This window comes from Dasypus novemcinctus, chromosome 3 (genome assembly GCF_030445035.2).
Source record: "Dasypus novemcinctus isolate mDasNov1 chromosome 3, mDasNov1.1.hap2, whole genome shotgun sequence".
Taxonomy (NCBI): domain Eukaryota; kingdom Metazoa; phylum Chordata; class Mammalia; order Cingulata; family Dasypodidae; genus Dasypus; species Dasypus novemcinctus.
In genome coordinates this window covers 103,499,453-103,515,403 of record NC_080675.1, presented here as the reverse complement: position 1 = coordinate 103,515,403, position 15,951 = coordinate 103,499,453, and the positions used below count along the sequence as shown (strand labels likewise).

At 35.4% G+C, this 15,951-nt stretch overlaps 1 protein-coding gene across 1 annotated transcript in view; it reads right to left on the bottom strand.

Annotated features, from left to right (window-relative positions):
• The window catches only part of KATNBL1 (katanin regulatory subunit B1 like 1), a 49,987-nt gene that overhangs the window by 12,163 nt on the left and 21,873 nt on the right, over positions 1-15,951 (bottom strand). The window contains exons 2-3 of the mRNA XM_004455348.5: positions 1,572-1,702; positions 990-1,030 (exon numbers count right to left, since the gene is read on the bottom strand). Coding sequence (XP_004455405.1) covers positions 990-1,030; positions 1,572-1,688 — 158 coding nt within the window. The 5' untranslated portion in view covers positions 1,689-1,702. The remainder of the gene's footprint in view (positions 1-989; positions 1,031-1,571; positions 1,703-15,951) is intronic.

Here is a 15,951-nt window from a genome sequence, read left to right as displayed (position 1 = left end):
AATGTCTTATATAAGCATATAAGTATGTAGTATATAGAGAATATTCATGAGGAATATAAACATGTACAGTAAAACAATGTCTTAAATTATACATGTACACTGCTGATTACACGAAACTACATTATACATGAGTGTGTACATTAATATCACACAAGACAGTATATGTTTTACTGAGCATACATTTATATTCCCCATGAATATTTTTATGTATTATATATTATCAATATTATATAAGACAAGAAATCCTTATCGTACATAGCACCTTTCTTATGCGAAGTCCTTGTCAACATGCTAACCACATCTTTTATCTTTCCATAATCACCAACCTTTGAGAAACCAGCAACCTGCTAGGGTTCTGTCCTTCTATCTCCGGGACCATTAACTGTGGCAGATTTCTAAACTGAAACTATAAATGGTATCTGGCTCCTTCTTCAGGGCCATCTCACCTAAATTGGCCCATTCATTCCTCTTAAATAAGACATCGCTAGGAATTAATGACTAATCAGCCCATGATCACATATAACTGTGGTGTCATATATTTGGTATTTTTAAATTTTTAAGTGGGGAAATTGCTGCAACTCAGCTATGGCCTATAAAAGGTCTTGATACAGTCAAGTAATTTATAGCTGGGCTTAAATTGAATATTATTTACCAACATCAACGATCAAAAGTTGTTATTCAGTCAATGGTCATATGACATAAGCATTTTTAACTACTTTCTAGCTCTAAGACCATTAAAATCACTTAACTTCTCTGAGTTTTACTTTTCTCATCAAGTATTAGGGGTAATGATACCTACCCTAGGAGGATTGCTGTAAGGATTACAAATAATATAAATAATGTGTTTTTTAGCACAGTGCCTGGCACACAGGAGCGGTTTCATTATAAAGCAACTGTTACAATAAAAGAGAATATTTAGTTTTTCCCCTTTTACCCTTACTAATGTTTCAATATTTGCTGTTTCCCACAAACTTTAAAGTAATTCTTACCTATTTATATAAGCAGCCAACTGTTTTGGAGATTTCTTAACCTGAAAATGAAAAGAGATAGTTGCAATATATTTATATTATTAAATGTAGTTATGCAAACTCTGTGATTGATAGTGATAAATCTAAAATTCAACAGTTAAAATTTTCAGATAAAAGTCTTTTCTGTTCTAATCTGTAGTTTCCATCATAATAGTAACATTTTATTTAAGTATTTTGGCAAAGCAACATATCTATTTCCCTATTTTCCATGCCATTAGTCACATACTTACAGGGTGCTTAAAAATTGATTTGAATTTTAATATGGTTTAAAAGAAATTCTATCAGTGCTAATTAGCCTTGCAATGCTCAACATAAAGCACCTCTGTGTTTTTATTAAAGTAAAATACCAAAATTATGTCCTATCAAAATAATTTTTAGAACTTTAAGAATATAAGTAGTTTAATATTTTATTAATTCTACTTAACTCTAAGAGATAAAGCAGAATATTACTTTCCCAATGTTTAGATAATTTAGCCAGAACTTTCATAGCCATGACAGGTTTAAATTATCTTACTGGTTGTTACCTAGAAATCATGAACTTACCTCCTTCATGTTCTTAATAGTGAAATTAGAGATCCTTTTTCTAGGAAGATCAACGGAATGATCCTCAATATTATTACAAAAGTTACGTTTTTTAACATTGTGGGTTTCAGATGCCATAATCTCTTAAATATCTAAAAAAAAAAACAAAAGTAACAAATAGAAAACACAAAAAGCAAGAGTCCGATCGTTTCCTTACAAATACATAAACAGAAGCTTCACTCTAAGTAAGAGGCTTACAGTGAAGCACAATATATAGTTCTAATTTTTGAAATTTAAAATCTTAAATATTCAGGAAACACCAAGACAGGGCATTCTAGGGAATCAAGGCTTTTTTTGTTCTTTCTTTAGTCTCAACCAGTTATAATAATATTGCATATAGTTTTTGGCATAGTCACATGTCATTCCCCCCATTTGCCATATCAATAACCATGCATTAAATTTCCAGGTTAAGAAATCATTACTATATAATAGTGATATCTGATTTCCAAATTTATAGAAGATTAAAAATTTGGAACCAAATTACTGGTCAAACACAACCCTAAGCAGCCAGAGGAACCAAAATTGAACTATATACATCTAACTTTTCTTAGCTTAATACATTTTTCTTTCATTCTTCAGCTAGTTCGCCAAAGCTTTTGTCTACCTTGAAAAAATAATCCTCTCTCTGATTCTCCCTATTATATCCAAAGAAGGAAAAATAGATGCTATGCCTTCATTTATATAAGAGAGGAAATCAGTGATTTCCTCACTTGCACTCTGATACCACATAGGAGATTTTAGATTATGCCCTAAACACAAGTTCCTCCTTTATTATTTCTTTAATGTTTACTTATGTTCAATATATGTCAGGCCCTGAAGTTAATGTATATATAAATCTATCTATCCCTAACTTTATTTTATTTTATTTTTTTTAAAGATTTATTTTTATTTATTTAATTCCCCTCCCCTCCCCCGGTTGTCTGTTTTCTGTGTCTTTTTGCTTCGTCTTGTTTCTTTGTCTGCTTCTGTTGTCGTCAGCGGCACGGGAAGTGTGGGCGGCGCCATTCCTCAGCAGGCTGCTCCCTCCTTCGCGCTGGGCGGCTCTCCTTATGGGTGCACTCCTTCGCGTGGGGCTCCCCTACGCGGGGGACACCCCTGTGTGGCACGGCACTCCCCGCGCGCACCAGCACTGCGCATGGGCCAGCCCCACACGGGTCAAGGAGGCCGGGGGTTTGAACCGCGGGCCTCCCATGTGGTAGACGGACGCCCTAACCACCGGGCCAAAGTCCGTTTCCCTATCCCTAACTTTAAAGAATAATTCAGTAGGGAGCCCACAGCAATATTTTTTAAAAGTTGCACAAGTACTTCTGATGCATACCCTTGGTAACCTGCCTTAAATAATTCTCTAAAAATATGCACATACATGCAAAATTTTACAGCTAATATTAGAATTTTCTAAGATTTCCTGAGGTGAATACACTGACAGTGCTTCCACCTGCACCCACAGGCTAAGAAACCTCTAAAGCAGGGGTTCTTAGCCAGGAGTCTGTGGAAAGATTTCAGGGGGTCCGTGAGCTTGAATTGAAAAAAATCAACTCAATTAGATGTCCAACATGATATGCGTGTTGCCTTATCAAATACTACATTGTTCTTATTCAAGATAAACAATGTTTATCTTGAATGTTCTTATTCAAGATAAACAACAACAGCCTGCACACTGATATGTCTTTAAAAAGTAAAATTTAACTTTCCTATATTTTTGATGTACTGGATTATTACTCAATGTGTTAAGAAAGAAGCACATATGTATAGTATTACATCACGTTTCTTATTTTAGTATCTGTATTTCAATATATATAATTTCATTTGTAATTTTATTTTATGCATCTAAAAACATTAATCTTGTGGGGACGTATTGGTGCAGGTGTGATACATTTATTAAATAATAGAGTGTGGACTTAGTATGACTTTTATTTTGGTATAGCATGTTCTGAGTACAGTGGATAACTGTCTGCCAAAAGGTTGATAAGGATGGCAGAGATGGTTTTATGACGCTGTGGGAAAACTCAAATTTCTAAATGTTTGCCAAAAATGACCATTTGAACAGATGTTGAACTGCATTAGCTTATCAGGTATTGAAATTATGGGAAAGTTGTAAAACATAATTTTGAAGAATCCTAAAATTTAATTTAAAGACATGCCAATGTTGAATGTCATAAAACTATCTGCCACTACATTCTAAGAAGGGGTCTGTGGTTTTCACTTAAATGGCAAAGGGGTCCGTGGAACAAAAAAGGTTAAGAACCCCTGCTCTAGAGTGTGACTAAAAAAAATAATAATAGCAATAATACTAATAAGCACTCTGACAGAGGAGAAGCCAGGTGAGTTGGCAAAGCTTCAGTGAGGAAAGTCTTGAAGGACAACACATTGAGAAAACAGCATGTACAGAACTGAAAGGCATGACTTAACATGGTTCGTTTGGGAAATTTTTAGGCTGGAGGCAAGTTGCAAAGGAATGAAATGATGCTGGAGAGATAGGAAGAAGCTACATCATAAGGGGTCAAGTAAGTCCCTTTGTGTGTGTGTATATTGTGAAAAAAGGCAGGGTGGAGGGGGGACTTTAGTTGAAGATAATGGATTGAACATATGCAAATACTTCTAACCTTCTCTGAAACCCTTTTATGATAAAACCCTTTCATGATAAAAATCACTCAGAAAAATAGGAGTTTTTAAAATAGGAATTTCAAACAGGAATTAAAATCCTTAACATGATGAAGGGCATATTTGGAAAAACTCATAGGTGACATGTTTTCCCCACCAAAAGTTAGGCACAAGACAAGGACGCCCACCCTTATCACTGCTATTCAACGTTATATTAGAGGTCCTTGCAAGAGTAATTAGACAAGAAAAAGAAATAAAAGACATCCAAATTGTAAAGAAGGAAGTAAAACTATCTCGATTGGAAGACCCCTGAAGAATCCGAAAAAAAAGTAGTAGAACTGATAAACGAATTCAGCAAAATTCCAGGCTACAAGATTAACATGCAAAAATCAAATGCATTTCTATACACCAGCAAAGAGTATTCTGAAATGGAAATTTTAAAAAAATCCCAGGGAGTGGGAGTTGTTCAATGGTTGAGCACCTGCTTCCCATGTACGAGGTCCCAGGTTCAATGCCCCCTCCTAAAAATAAACAAACAAAAAACAATAAACAACAATCCTATCCACAATAGTTACCTCCTAAAAATAAATTTAACCAAGCAGGTGAAGAAACTGTACACTAAAAACTACAAAACCCTGCTGAAAGAAATAAAAGAAGACCAAAATAAATGACAAGACATGCCATGTTCATTGGTAGGAAGACTTACTATTATTATGATGTCACTGTATTGAAGTTCTAGCCAAAGCAATTAAACAAGGAAAAGAAAAAAAAAGCATCAAAATTGTAAAGGAAGAATAAAACTATCTCTCTTTGCAGGTGACAGGCTACTATATACAGAAAATCTCAAAGAATCCACAAGAAAGCTACTAGGGCTAATAAACCAATTCAGCAAAGTTGCAGGGTACAAGATCAATACACAAAAATCTATTTCTATACACCAGTAAAGAAAAATGAAATTAAGAAAACAATCTCATTTACAATGCAATCCAAAAGAATAAGACACCTAGGTATAAATTTAAGCAAGTTGGAAGACTTTTATACTAAAAACTCTAAAACACTTGAGAAGAAATTAAAGAAAACCTAGAGAAATGAGAAGTATGCTATGTTCATGGATTGGAGGATTAGTATTATTCAATACTACTCAATGTTATCTACAGATTCAACACAAAAAATCCCTATCAAAATAACCTTTTTTTTTTTTTGCAGAAAAAGAAAGGACAGTCCTTAAATTAATATAGCATTGCAAGAGGTCTCAAATAGTCAAAACAATCTTGAAAAAGAAGAACAAAGTTGAAGGTCTCACACTTCCTAATTTCAAAACTTTCTGCAAAGTTACAGTAATCAAAATTGTATAGTATTAAGTAGAAGGATAGACTTATAGGTCAATGGAATAGAACTGAAAGTTCAGAAATAAACCTATACATCCACAGCCAACTGACTTTTGACAGGAGTGCGAAGACCATTCAGTGGAGAAAAAGTAGTCTCTTGAACAAATGGTGCTGGTATAACTGGCTATCGAGATACAGAAGAATGAAGGTGGATCCTTATCTCATACCATATTAAAATGGATCAACTACCTAAATGTAAGAGCTAAGACCATAGTCCTAGACTGGAAACACAGGGGTAAATCTTCATGACCTTGATTAATATGGCAATGTAGATGTATTCAAAATAAAAGCTTTTGTGCATAAAAGGACATTACTAAGAAAGTAAAAAGGATACCTACAGAATGAGAGAAAATATTTGCAAGTCACATATTTGGTAATGGTCTAGTATCTAGAATATAAAAAGAACGCTTACAACTCAAAGACGAACTACCCAATAGAGAAATTCTATATCCAGCCAAATTATTAAATATAAATGGTCTAACTACACAAAAAAAAGACAGGGATAGGTAGATTAGATTAAAAAACATACAGAGTTTATGGTTTCAAAGAACTAGTTTTTTGGAAAGATCAATAAAATAAACCTTTAACAAGACAAAATAATTATAAATAACAGGAATGAACAGTCTGTAGTCACTACAGACTACAGGCACTGAAAGAACAATAAGAGAATACTAAAAGCAACTAAACACACATAAATTTGACAAGTTAAATAAAACTGACCAACTCTTCAAAAAGAAACAAAAAACAAAAACACAAACTATCACAATTTATTCAATATGAAATAGTTTGACTAGCCCTACAACTATTAAGGACATTCAAATCATAATTTAAAATATCCCAAAACAGAAATCTCCAAATGTAGAGGTTTCATGGAAAAATCTAGCAAATGTTTAAAGAAGAATGGACACCAATTCTACATAATCTTTTCAAGAAAATAGAACAATTCTCAATTCATCTTATGAAGATATTATTACCGATACCAAAACAAGACAGAAAAAGTACACAAAAGAAGAAAACTACAGAGCAATATTGCTCAAGAATACAGATGCAAAAATCCTTGAAAAAATATTAACAAATGAAATTCAGCAATTAAGAAAATATTATACAGAGTGATCAAGTGGGGCTTATTTCAGGGATGTAACACTGGCTCAATTGTGAAAATCAACCAGTGTAATCCATCATATTTAACAAGTTCAAAAGAAGAAAAATTACATGATCATATCAACTGATGTAGAAAAAGCATTTGATAACACTCAAAATTCATTCATCATAAATAGGATTAAGAGAGGATGGAAACAAAGATTACAGAAAGTAGAAAAGATAAGCTTTCAATAAAAAAAAGAATAAAGGAAATAGGCCTTAATAGAATAAAAGCAGTGGCTAGGAGACATTGAGAAGGGAGTAAAATACTAACTTTACTTTTAACTATCCTGAACATTGCATATAGTACAATATTTTCTTAAATAAAGACAATACAGTGATTGCTATGGGTATTTTCTTGAAAAGGTAGAAAAAACAGTGGCATTTAAAGGAATTGGAGGGATGAATTCTCTTTACAGAATAGCTATCTCCTACCAGAAAGATGAAAGGGATAGCTGCCAAATCAACAGATTAAATATTTCTAACAGTTCTATTCACAACTGTAAGAAAAACTCATCATACAGGAATGAAACATGTCTAGACTTTTGTCTCTAACAATTTAAGTTACATCTCAATACCACATTAACTTAAGCTTTCTTAAGTTATAATTTATTATAGTATATTGATGATGTACATTGTATTTAACTCTGCAATTTTTCCAGGCAATTTCATTCCTCTTCTTGAAAAACAAAGCATGGCTGTGTCAAAGAATCATGATGACTAATATTCCTTGTATTAATGATTCTCCACCAATCACTACCACTGTCTTATAATAATAAAACACATAATAAGAAATAAAGAGGCATTAGGGTTTAAAGTGTCAGCCTCATTTTTTTTTAAACCCAGAGAGATCAAGTAACTTGCTCAGTCACTTTGTTATGTAGTAGCAGAGCTAATGCTTGGAATCCATGCCTTTCTACCACATCTTTGCTTTCATTAATTGAATCCAATTTATTTACAGTTAGAATCAGTATTTTCAGTCCTGAATAAACAAACTTTATGAAGCCTATTCTAGCCAAAGCAGTGAGAGTACTAATTTTTCTCAGATGATAATAGATGGACATAAGGGAGCCCTCTACTCTATATCCTTCCCTCATTCCTTTCTTCTAAAGGCCCATTTCGGCATCTATAGGGCTTAAAGACATTTCTTCACAGGTTTCCCCTTGAGGCAGATGCCATTCAAGAAGTGAACATGTACTTTTACTTCCAAGCAAGAATTTCAGTAAAGCAAAGAGGAAGAGAAGGTAAAGATGAGATTTTCAAATATAAAAGCATTTTCTGGGACCATCTTTAGGGCCTACAAATACTGATTCCTTCCTCCTGAATTCAGCTGCCAGATTCTCAGTAACTGCTGTACTTAATAATATGTTTATATTTTTAGTAATGTGATTTACATCAAGTTAAAAAACAAGGTGATAAAAAGGGAGGTGAGGGAAACGGATGTGGCTCAAGCTACTGGACTCCCATCTACCATATAGGAGTCCAGGGTTCAATACCCAGGGCCTCCTGGTGAAGGCAAGCTGGCCCGTGTGGTAAGCTGGCTCACACGGAGTGCTGCCCCATGCAAGGAGTGCTGCCTCGCGCAGGAGGGCTGCCCCACACAGGAGGGCTGCCCCACGCAAAAGGGCTGGTCCACGAGGAGAGCTGATACAGCAAGATGACACAACAAAGAGACACAGAGGAGAAACAATAAGAGATGCAACAGACTAGGGAGCTGAAGTGGCACAAGAGAATGATCGATCGCCTCTCTCCCACTCCAGAAGGTTCCTGGAGTTGCCTAATGAGAATACAAGCAGACACAGAAGAACACACGGCGAATGGACACAAAGAGCAAACAATGGAGGGAAGGGAGAAAAATAAAAAAATAAATCTTTTTATAAAAAAAGGGAGTTGAAAAAGCCAAGGCTGGTACAAATGGTATCGGTATTCACAAATGGAATTTTTTTTAAGTAAACTTCATTTCAACTTCAAAAAATAAAATAACAGACAAAAAAAAAAAGCAGCTTAACAAATTATGGAAGCATTATTTTAAAATATTTCATCCAGGCACATTTATTTGTTTAATCCTAAAAACAAACTCAATTGTTTCTCCAGTGTTCAGAAAGATAAATAAATGAGCATAGAGGGGTTAAATGATATGACCAAGGTCTCCTTGTTAAAAAGGAAGTGAAGAGGGGAGTGGATTTGGCTCAACTGATACAGCATCCGCCTACCACCTGGGCTGGCCCACACACAGTGTTGATGCACACAAGGAGTGCTATGCCACACAGCGGTGTCCCCCGCATAGGGGAGCCCCCCGTGCAAGGAGTGCACCCCAAAAGGAGGGCCACCCTATGTGAAAAAAGTACAGCCTACCCAGGAGTGGCGCCGCACACACAGAGAGCTGACACAGCAAGATGACACAACAAAAAGAGACATGGATTCCAGTGCCGCCGACAAGAATAGAAGCGGACAGAGAAGAGCACATAGCAAATGGACACAGAGAACAGACAACTGGGGGGAGATAGAAATAAATAATTTAAAAATTAAAAAATAAAAAATCTTTAAAAAAATAGAAGTGAAGAAAAAAAATGCTTGGTCATATTCATATCTCATAAAACTAAACCCATATTCTTTTTTTTAACTTTAGCTTTGATATAGTACCTTCTTTGTCTCTGCTACAAAAATATTGCAGTATTACAATATCACAATGGAATATTTAAAAACGCAGTTTTTCAAATAATGTATTATGAAGTGGAAGAAGGCTCATAAAATAATGGAATGTTTAAAAAGCAGAATAAAAAACTATATGCATAGAATGATCTTGGTTTTTCAAAAGATATTTAAAAAGGCTCCAAAAAAAAAATTTAACAGAAGTTATTTATTGTTGATGGCGTTACAGGTGATTTTTTTAATCCTTCATTTGTATATTTCTATATTTTCTACAATGAACATGGACTATTTCCATAATCTGAAAATATAAATAATTTAATGAGATTACTATGGCTAAATTGTGTAACTCTCTTATAGATAAAAGGTGAAAAAGGTATAAATGCCAATACACAGAGGAAACACTTCATAGGATGAATCTATTTTAACTCTTTCCAAATTAGGGCAACTCCATCTCAATTATTGCTTTCTCATCTCCACTGGGACTTTGCTCCCACACATACTTTTTTGTATCTTCAGTTTCTCCCTTTGAACTGATTCCTCCCCTTCTGCTTTAAAACATACTCAGGTTTCTCCTATCAACTCCTATATTCTTTCTCGGCCTCCCTTTCCTGCCAAATTTCCACAATGAGTGCTTTTCAGCTTCCATTTTCTCTTTAACCTGTTGCAATCTTGATTTAATTCTGCAATCTCATCTGAAAATTAAAAATTGCATCTTCAAGGTCACTTGAAGCTATGAGGGAGATTATACCACTGAGGATGTTCATCAAGGTTGAAGCAAGCTAACTCTGAAGACTTCTCAATCTCCTCACCACTTAAGATCTTTTATCACTTCATTGGTCCCTCCCTGAATCTTTTTGTTCACATGACAGCATTATCCTGACTCTCCTTGTTCCTTTACCATTCTTTTGGTTCCTTTCCCTTTAGTAACTCTTCTTTGAAATAAAAATAGGAAAATATTCTTTCAGGGCTTCAGCTATTTATCTACACCCAGCCTCTCCCCTAACTTCTATGTATGCCACTGCTAGATCAAATCAGCAAATTTAAAACAAATCTCTTCAGTCTCCTCCAACTTCAAACCAATTAGCTGCCCCTTCCTAGCTAATATATTTTAAACTACTGGCAACACATTTCCCCCAGACTAGAAACCTGGGAGTATTTTGATTCCTCAACCCTTTCTTTCAACCAATCACTAGTCTTCTTAAATCTTCCTTGGCTCTATCCTGACCTTTCGTTTTCCACTATCAGAACCCTACCCGTATCATTTCAAACCTAAATTACTGTAAGAATTATTTGACCAGACTCCTGTATAATCACTGCCTGTAGTGTACATAGCAACATCACTGAATCTCCAAAAGTTCCCTACTGTTTTTTTACAGTCTTCCAAGCCCTTTGGAGTTTCCACATAGATTTTAATGGATGCTTCACTCTGCTCAAATAAGTTTGGATATGCTACATGTCAAACAATTTCTTGAAAATTAATTAAATACATTAAAAAGGTTCTGAAAAGCCTGCATAATTTTATTTAACTCTGTGATGCCCGAACTCTAAGTCACCGCCCTACTATTTTTTTTGACAGAGCAATAAGAACAATTTGAAAAAAACAAGCATAACTCGTTTTACCACAGTTTACTTTATTGCACTTCGTAGATACTGTGCTTTTTACAAATTGAAGATTTGTGATAACCCTGTGTCAAGCAAATCTATCAGCACCATTTTTTTCCAACAGCATGTGCTCACATTTTGGTAATTCATGCGATATTTCAAACTTTTTCATTTTATATCTGTTACTCTGTTACTATGATCAGTGATCTATGATCTTTGATGTTACTATTGCAATTCTTTTGAGGCACCATGAACCATGCCCATATAAGACACCAACTTAACTGATAAATGTTCTGTATGTTCTGACTGATCCACTGACTGATCATTCCCTGTCTCTCTTCCTCTCCTCAGGCTTCCCTATTTCCTGAGACACAACAATATTGAAATTAGGCCAATTAATAACTCTACAATGGCATCTAAGTGTTCAAGTGAAAGGAAGAATCACATGACTCGCACTTTAAATCAAAAGGTAGAAATTATAAAACTTGATGAAGAAGACATATCAAAAGCCAAGGCAGGCCAAAAGCTAGGCATCTTGTGCTAAACAGTAAAGAAGTTCTGAATGCAAAGGAAAAGTTCTTGAAGAAAATTAAAATTGCTACTCCAGTGAACACAGGAATGATTAGAAAGTGAAACAGCCTTATTGCTGATATGGAGAAAGTTTTAGTGGTCTGAATAGAAGATCAAACCAGTCACAACGTTCCCTTAAGCCAAAACCTAATCCAGAGCAAGGCTCTAACTCTTCAATTCTATGAAGGCTGAAAGAAGTAAGGAAGTGGCAGAAGAAACGTCTGAAACCAGCAGAGGGTGATTCATGAGGTTGAAGTAAAGAAGCCATCTCTATAACATAAAAGAGCAAGGTGCAGCAGCAACTGCTGATGTAGAAGCTGCAGCAAGTTATCCAGAAGATCTAGTTAAGATAACTGATGAAGGTGGCTACACTAAACAAAAGATTTTCAATATAGACAAAATATACTTCTACTGGAAGAAGATACCATCTAGGACTCCATAGCCAGAAATAAAAAATCAGTGTCTTGCTTCAAACTTCAAAGGACAGGCTGACTCTCTTGTTAGGGGCCAATGAAGGTGGTGACTTTAAGTTGAAGCCAATGTTCATTTACCATTATGAAGCCTGAAGATGTGACTGAATTGCTGCAATCTCATGATAAAACTTGAACAGATAAGTAGCCGATTCTTATGGACAGGCAAAGAAAGTGGTTTCTTGAGAATCTAGTCCTGGTGAAGAGTCTGTGAACAATTTTGAAATGGCAACAAAAGATTTAGAATATTACCTAAACTTAGGTGATAAAGCAGCAGCAGGCTTTAAAACCATTAACTCCAATTTTGAAAGAACTTCTAAGGTGGCTAAATGCAATCTAACAGCTTTACATGCTACTGAGAAATCACTCATGAAAGGAAGAGTCGATTGATGTGGCAAACTTCACTGTCGTCTTGTTGTAGGAAGTGGCCATAGCCGTTCCAACCTTCAGCAACCACCACCCTGGTCAGTAAGCAATCATCAACACTAAGGCAAGACCATCCACCACCAAAAAGATTACATTTCGCAGAAGGCTCAGATGATGTTTAGCATATTTTAACAATAAAGTATTTTTAAATTAAGGTATGGACATTGTTTTTTTAGACATAATGCTGTTGCATAGCTAATAGACTACAGTATAGGGGTAAACTTAACTTTTATATGCACTGGGAAATGAAAAAAATCGTATGACTCATTTTATTGTGATATCTGCTTTATTGCAGTGGTCTCGTACCAAACCTGCAATATATCTGAGGTATGCCTTCTCAGATGTTCCAAGGAACAGAATTTGCTGAACTGATTTACTACAATTCTAAACTATTACCTAAATGTCAAAGGCTCATTATCAGACCCCATACTAATAGAGATTAATAATTAATCATTAGTAATCAGAAAGAAAACATGCAACATTCCCCACTATTTTTATTTCAGGATATAGCAGTTTGATATTGGTTATGACTTCCAAAAATAGATATTGGGTTATGTTTTTAAACTGGTTTGTTCCTCTGGGCATATTAGATTATATTGGATTCAGAGGTTTCACTTTTATTTGATTAAATAATGATTGAGGCTTTGATTGGGCCAGTCAGTAGGACATTGAGTCCTCACCCCTTTGGTGGGTAGGGTATCACAGAGAAAGGACACCACAGAGAAGGAAGTTGGCAGTTTTGATCTAGAGCGCAGGAGGTATACACACAGAACACAGAGATAGCCCCACAGACACAGTAGAGGCCCCAGGAAGAGAGATGAGCCACTTGCCTAATGGTTCACAACTAACCCTGTAGAGCTGGCAAAGCAGCTGAGCCAGGAGAAAATCGAGCCCCAGGTTGAGAGACAAAGCCTAGAGACCCTGATAGAGCTGACCTTTGGAGAGAACAAAGCAGCTGAGCCCAGAGAAAAACAAGCCTCAGGAGAGAGACAAGACTTATCCCAGCCTACCACTGATATTGGAAGAAGCTGGGACCACAGAGCCTTAAGAAGAAGAGGAAGGCTGAACATTAGCAGCCATCTTGTTCAAGCTCATGACAAGACTTTGGTGAGGGAAGTAACTTATGCTTTATGGCCTGGTAACTGTAAGCTTCCACCCCAAATACATACCCTTTAAAAAAGCCAACAAATTTCTGGTATTTTGCAACAGCACCCCTTTGGCTAATACAGGGGGGAAGGGAGGTTTTTATTTTTTTGAGGGATGGGGGCATGGATTTCCATTGTAATGGTGTAAATCAAATAACAATAATATCATAAAAATAATAGCAAGCCTTTATTGAAAGCTTATCATATATCAAATATAGGCATTGTAGATTATGTCATAGTATCCCTTTCTCACTGGTGAGGAAACTGAGACATAGAAAGATTTAAATAACTTGTCCATGTTTAAAAAAAAAAAAAAAAAAAAGACAAAAAAAGTGGTAAGAGTCAGTATTGTCTCCATTGCCTGTACTCTTAACCAATACACTATACTGCCTCCCAACTAATAGGTTAACAGTTAAATGTACAGACAGATGATGCCAGGTTTGTTTGTTTTTTTAAATCACTTTCTGGCTCATGATTTTCAGTAGGTCATTTAATCTATTCTGACTCTGTTTTCTCAAATGTTAAATGAGAATATTGTTTTGAAGATCAAAATGAGCTAACATGTAAGTCATTATTGCTATTACCACCCATAACATTTATATAAAATATAAACACATACAATTCTGGTGCATAATGGAAGGCACAACTTGGCAACATTGTAGAATAATGTCTTGGTATGACCATGTCTCAGTTTAGAGTAACCATATAATTTATTATCTAAATAGAACACTTGTGAGGGTGAATGAAGGTATTATTAAAAATTATGTTGATTATGCTAAGGGAAAGAAACAAGACACAAACTACTACATATTGTATGATTCCATTTATATGAAAGGTAAATTTAAACCAATTTATAAGATGAAATTAGATTAGTGGTTATGTTGGTCTAGGGAAGTACTGCTAAGGGGTGTGGAGTTTTTCTTTTTGGAGTAATTGTTCTAAAATTTTTTGTGGTGATAAATGCACAATATTGTGATTATATTAATAGCCACTGATTACACACTTTTGATAAATCATATGGTATGTGAATATATCTAATAAAACTGCTTAATGAATAAGTAAATGCACAAGAATAAAGCCAGAAACAGCAGCTATGTATAGCAGGGGAAGCATAGAGAGACTGAGAGGTGAAGATTTTTCTTGTTTGTTTTTATTATTATTATTGAAATAATGAAAACGCTCTAATAATGACTGAAGTAGTAAATGCACATGTATTTATACCAAATACCACTGACTGTACACTCTGATGAACTATATGCTTTAATAATATGTATCAATAAAATTGACTTGTTAAAAAATGATGTTGAGTCAACAGGCATAAAACAGGTTTATATCAAGCAAACTGGGATGTATGATCACTCCCTCTCAGTCAAAATGTTTATTTTCCTAGATTGCTTTTTCTATAAAAATTGTCAGCTGATCAGCAACAAAAAGTATCAAATTAAAAATATTCAGGACAACATGGATACATCTTAAGTGCTAAGTGAAAGAAGCCAGACTCAAAAGGCTATACACTACACGCTTTCATTTTTATGATATTCTAGAAAAGGCAAAACTATAGGGAAAGAAAAATCAATGGATGGCAGAGTCTGGGGGATGATAAAAAGTTGTCTACAAATAGAGTCAAGAGGGAACTTCTTGGATTGATGGACACATTCTATATCTTCATTGGGGACGCGGTTATGTGACTATGTGCATGTTCAAACTCAGATAACCTGGCTTAAAATAACTGGGTCATCCAGGACCTTTCACTAGGCTCCATGGACACTTACCTTGTACTTACTTGCCAGAGGTTAGAAATACAATTACCTTTGGCCCACAACAATTGCTTTGTCTACAGGAAATTAGTCTATCCTTCCATCCTGGAGGTTCCAGAAACATTCCTCAAAGCACCTGGAATATTTATTTGTTTCAACTGGTGATTACCAAGGCCAGCCCTGACGGTTTTGTTTGCTCTGTTTAGCTATATGGCAGGCTGGGCCTGGTTCTGAGGACAGGATACCCTCTGTACACACTTACAGGAAGGTGAGAGCTCTCACTTAGAGGTCAGTAGGAGTCAGAAACTGAATCTACAAAAGCCTCCAGGATTCTCCTGCCCCCTTCCAGCAATCCAGAAAGCTTTCTGCTCACTATGGAGTAGGTATCACAAATCACTACCTCCGTGAAAAATTTAAGACTCATGCAACTGTAAAGTCTGGTGTAGCTAAATGATCCGTTCAAACAGACCTATCCTTGAATTTTTTGCTTCCCCACTTATTAGGCCCTGGCCATGGCTGGCCCTCACATTCCTTATCTATAAAAGTGAAGATATTTCTATATTTACCCTGCCTCACTCAAAAGAATGAGG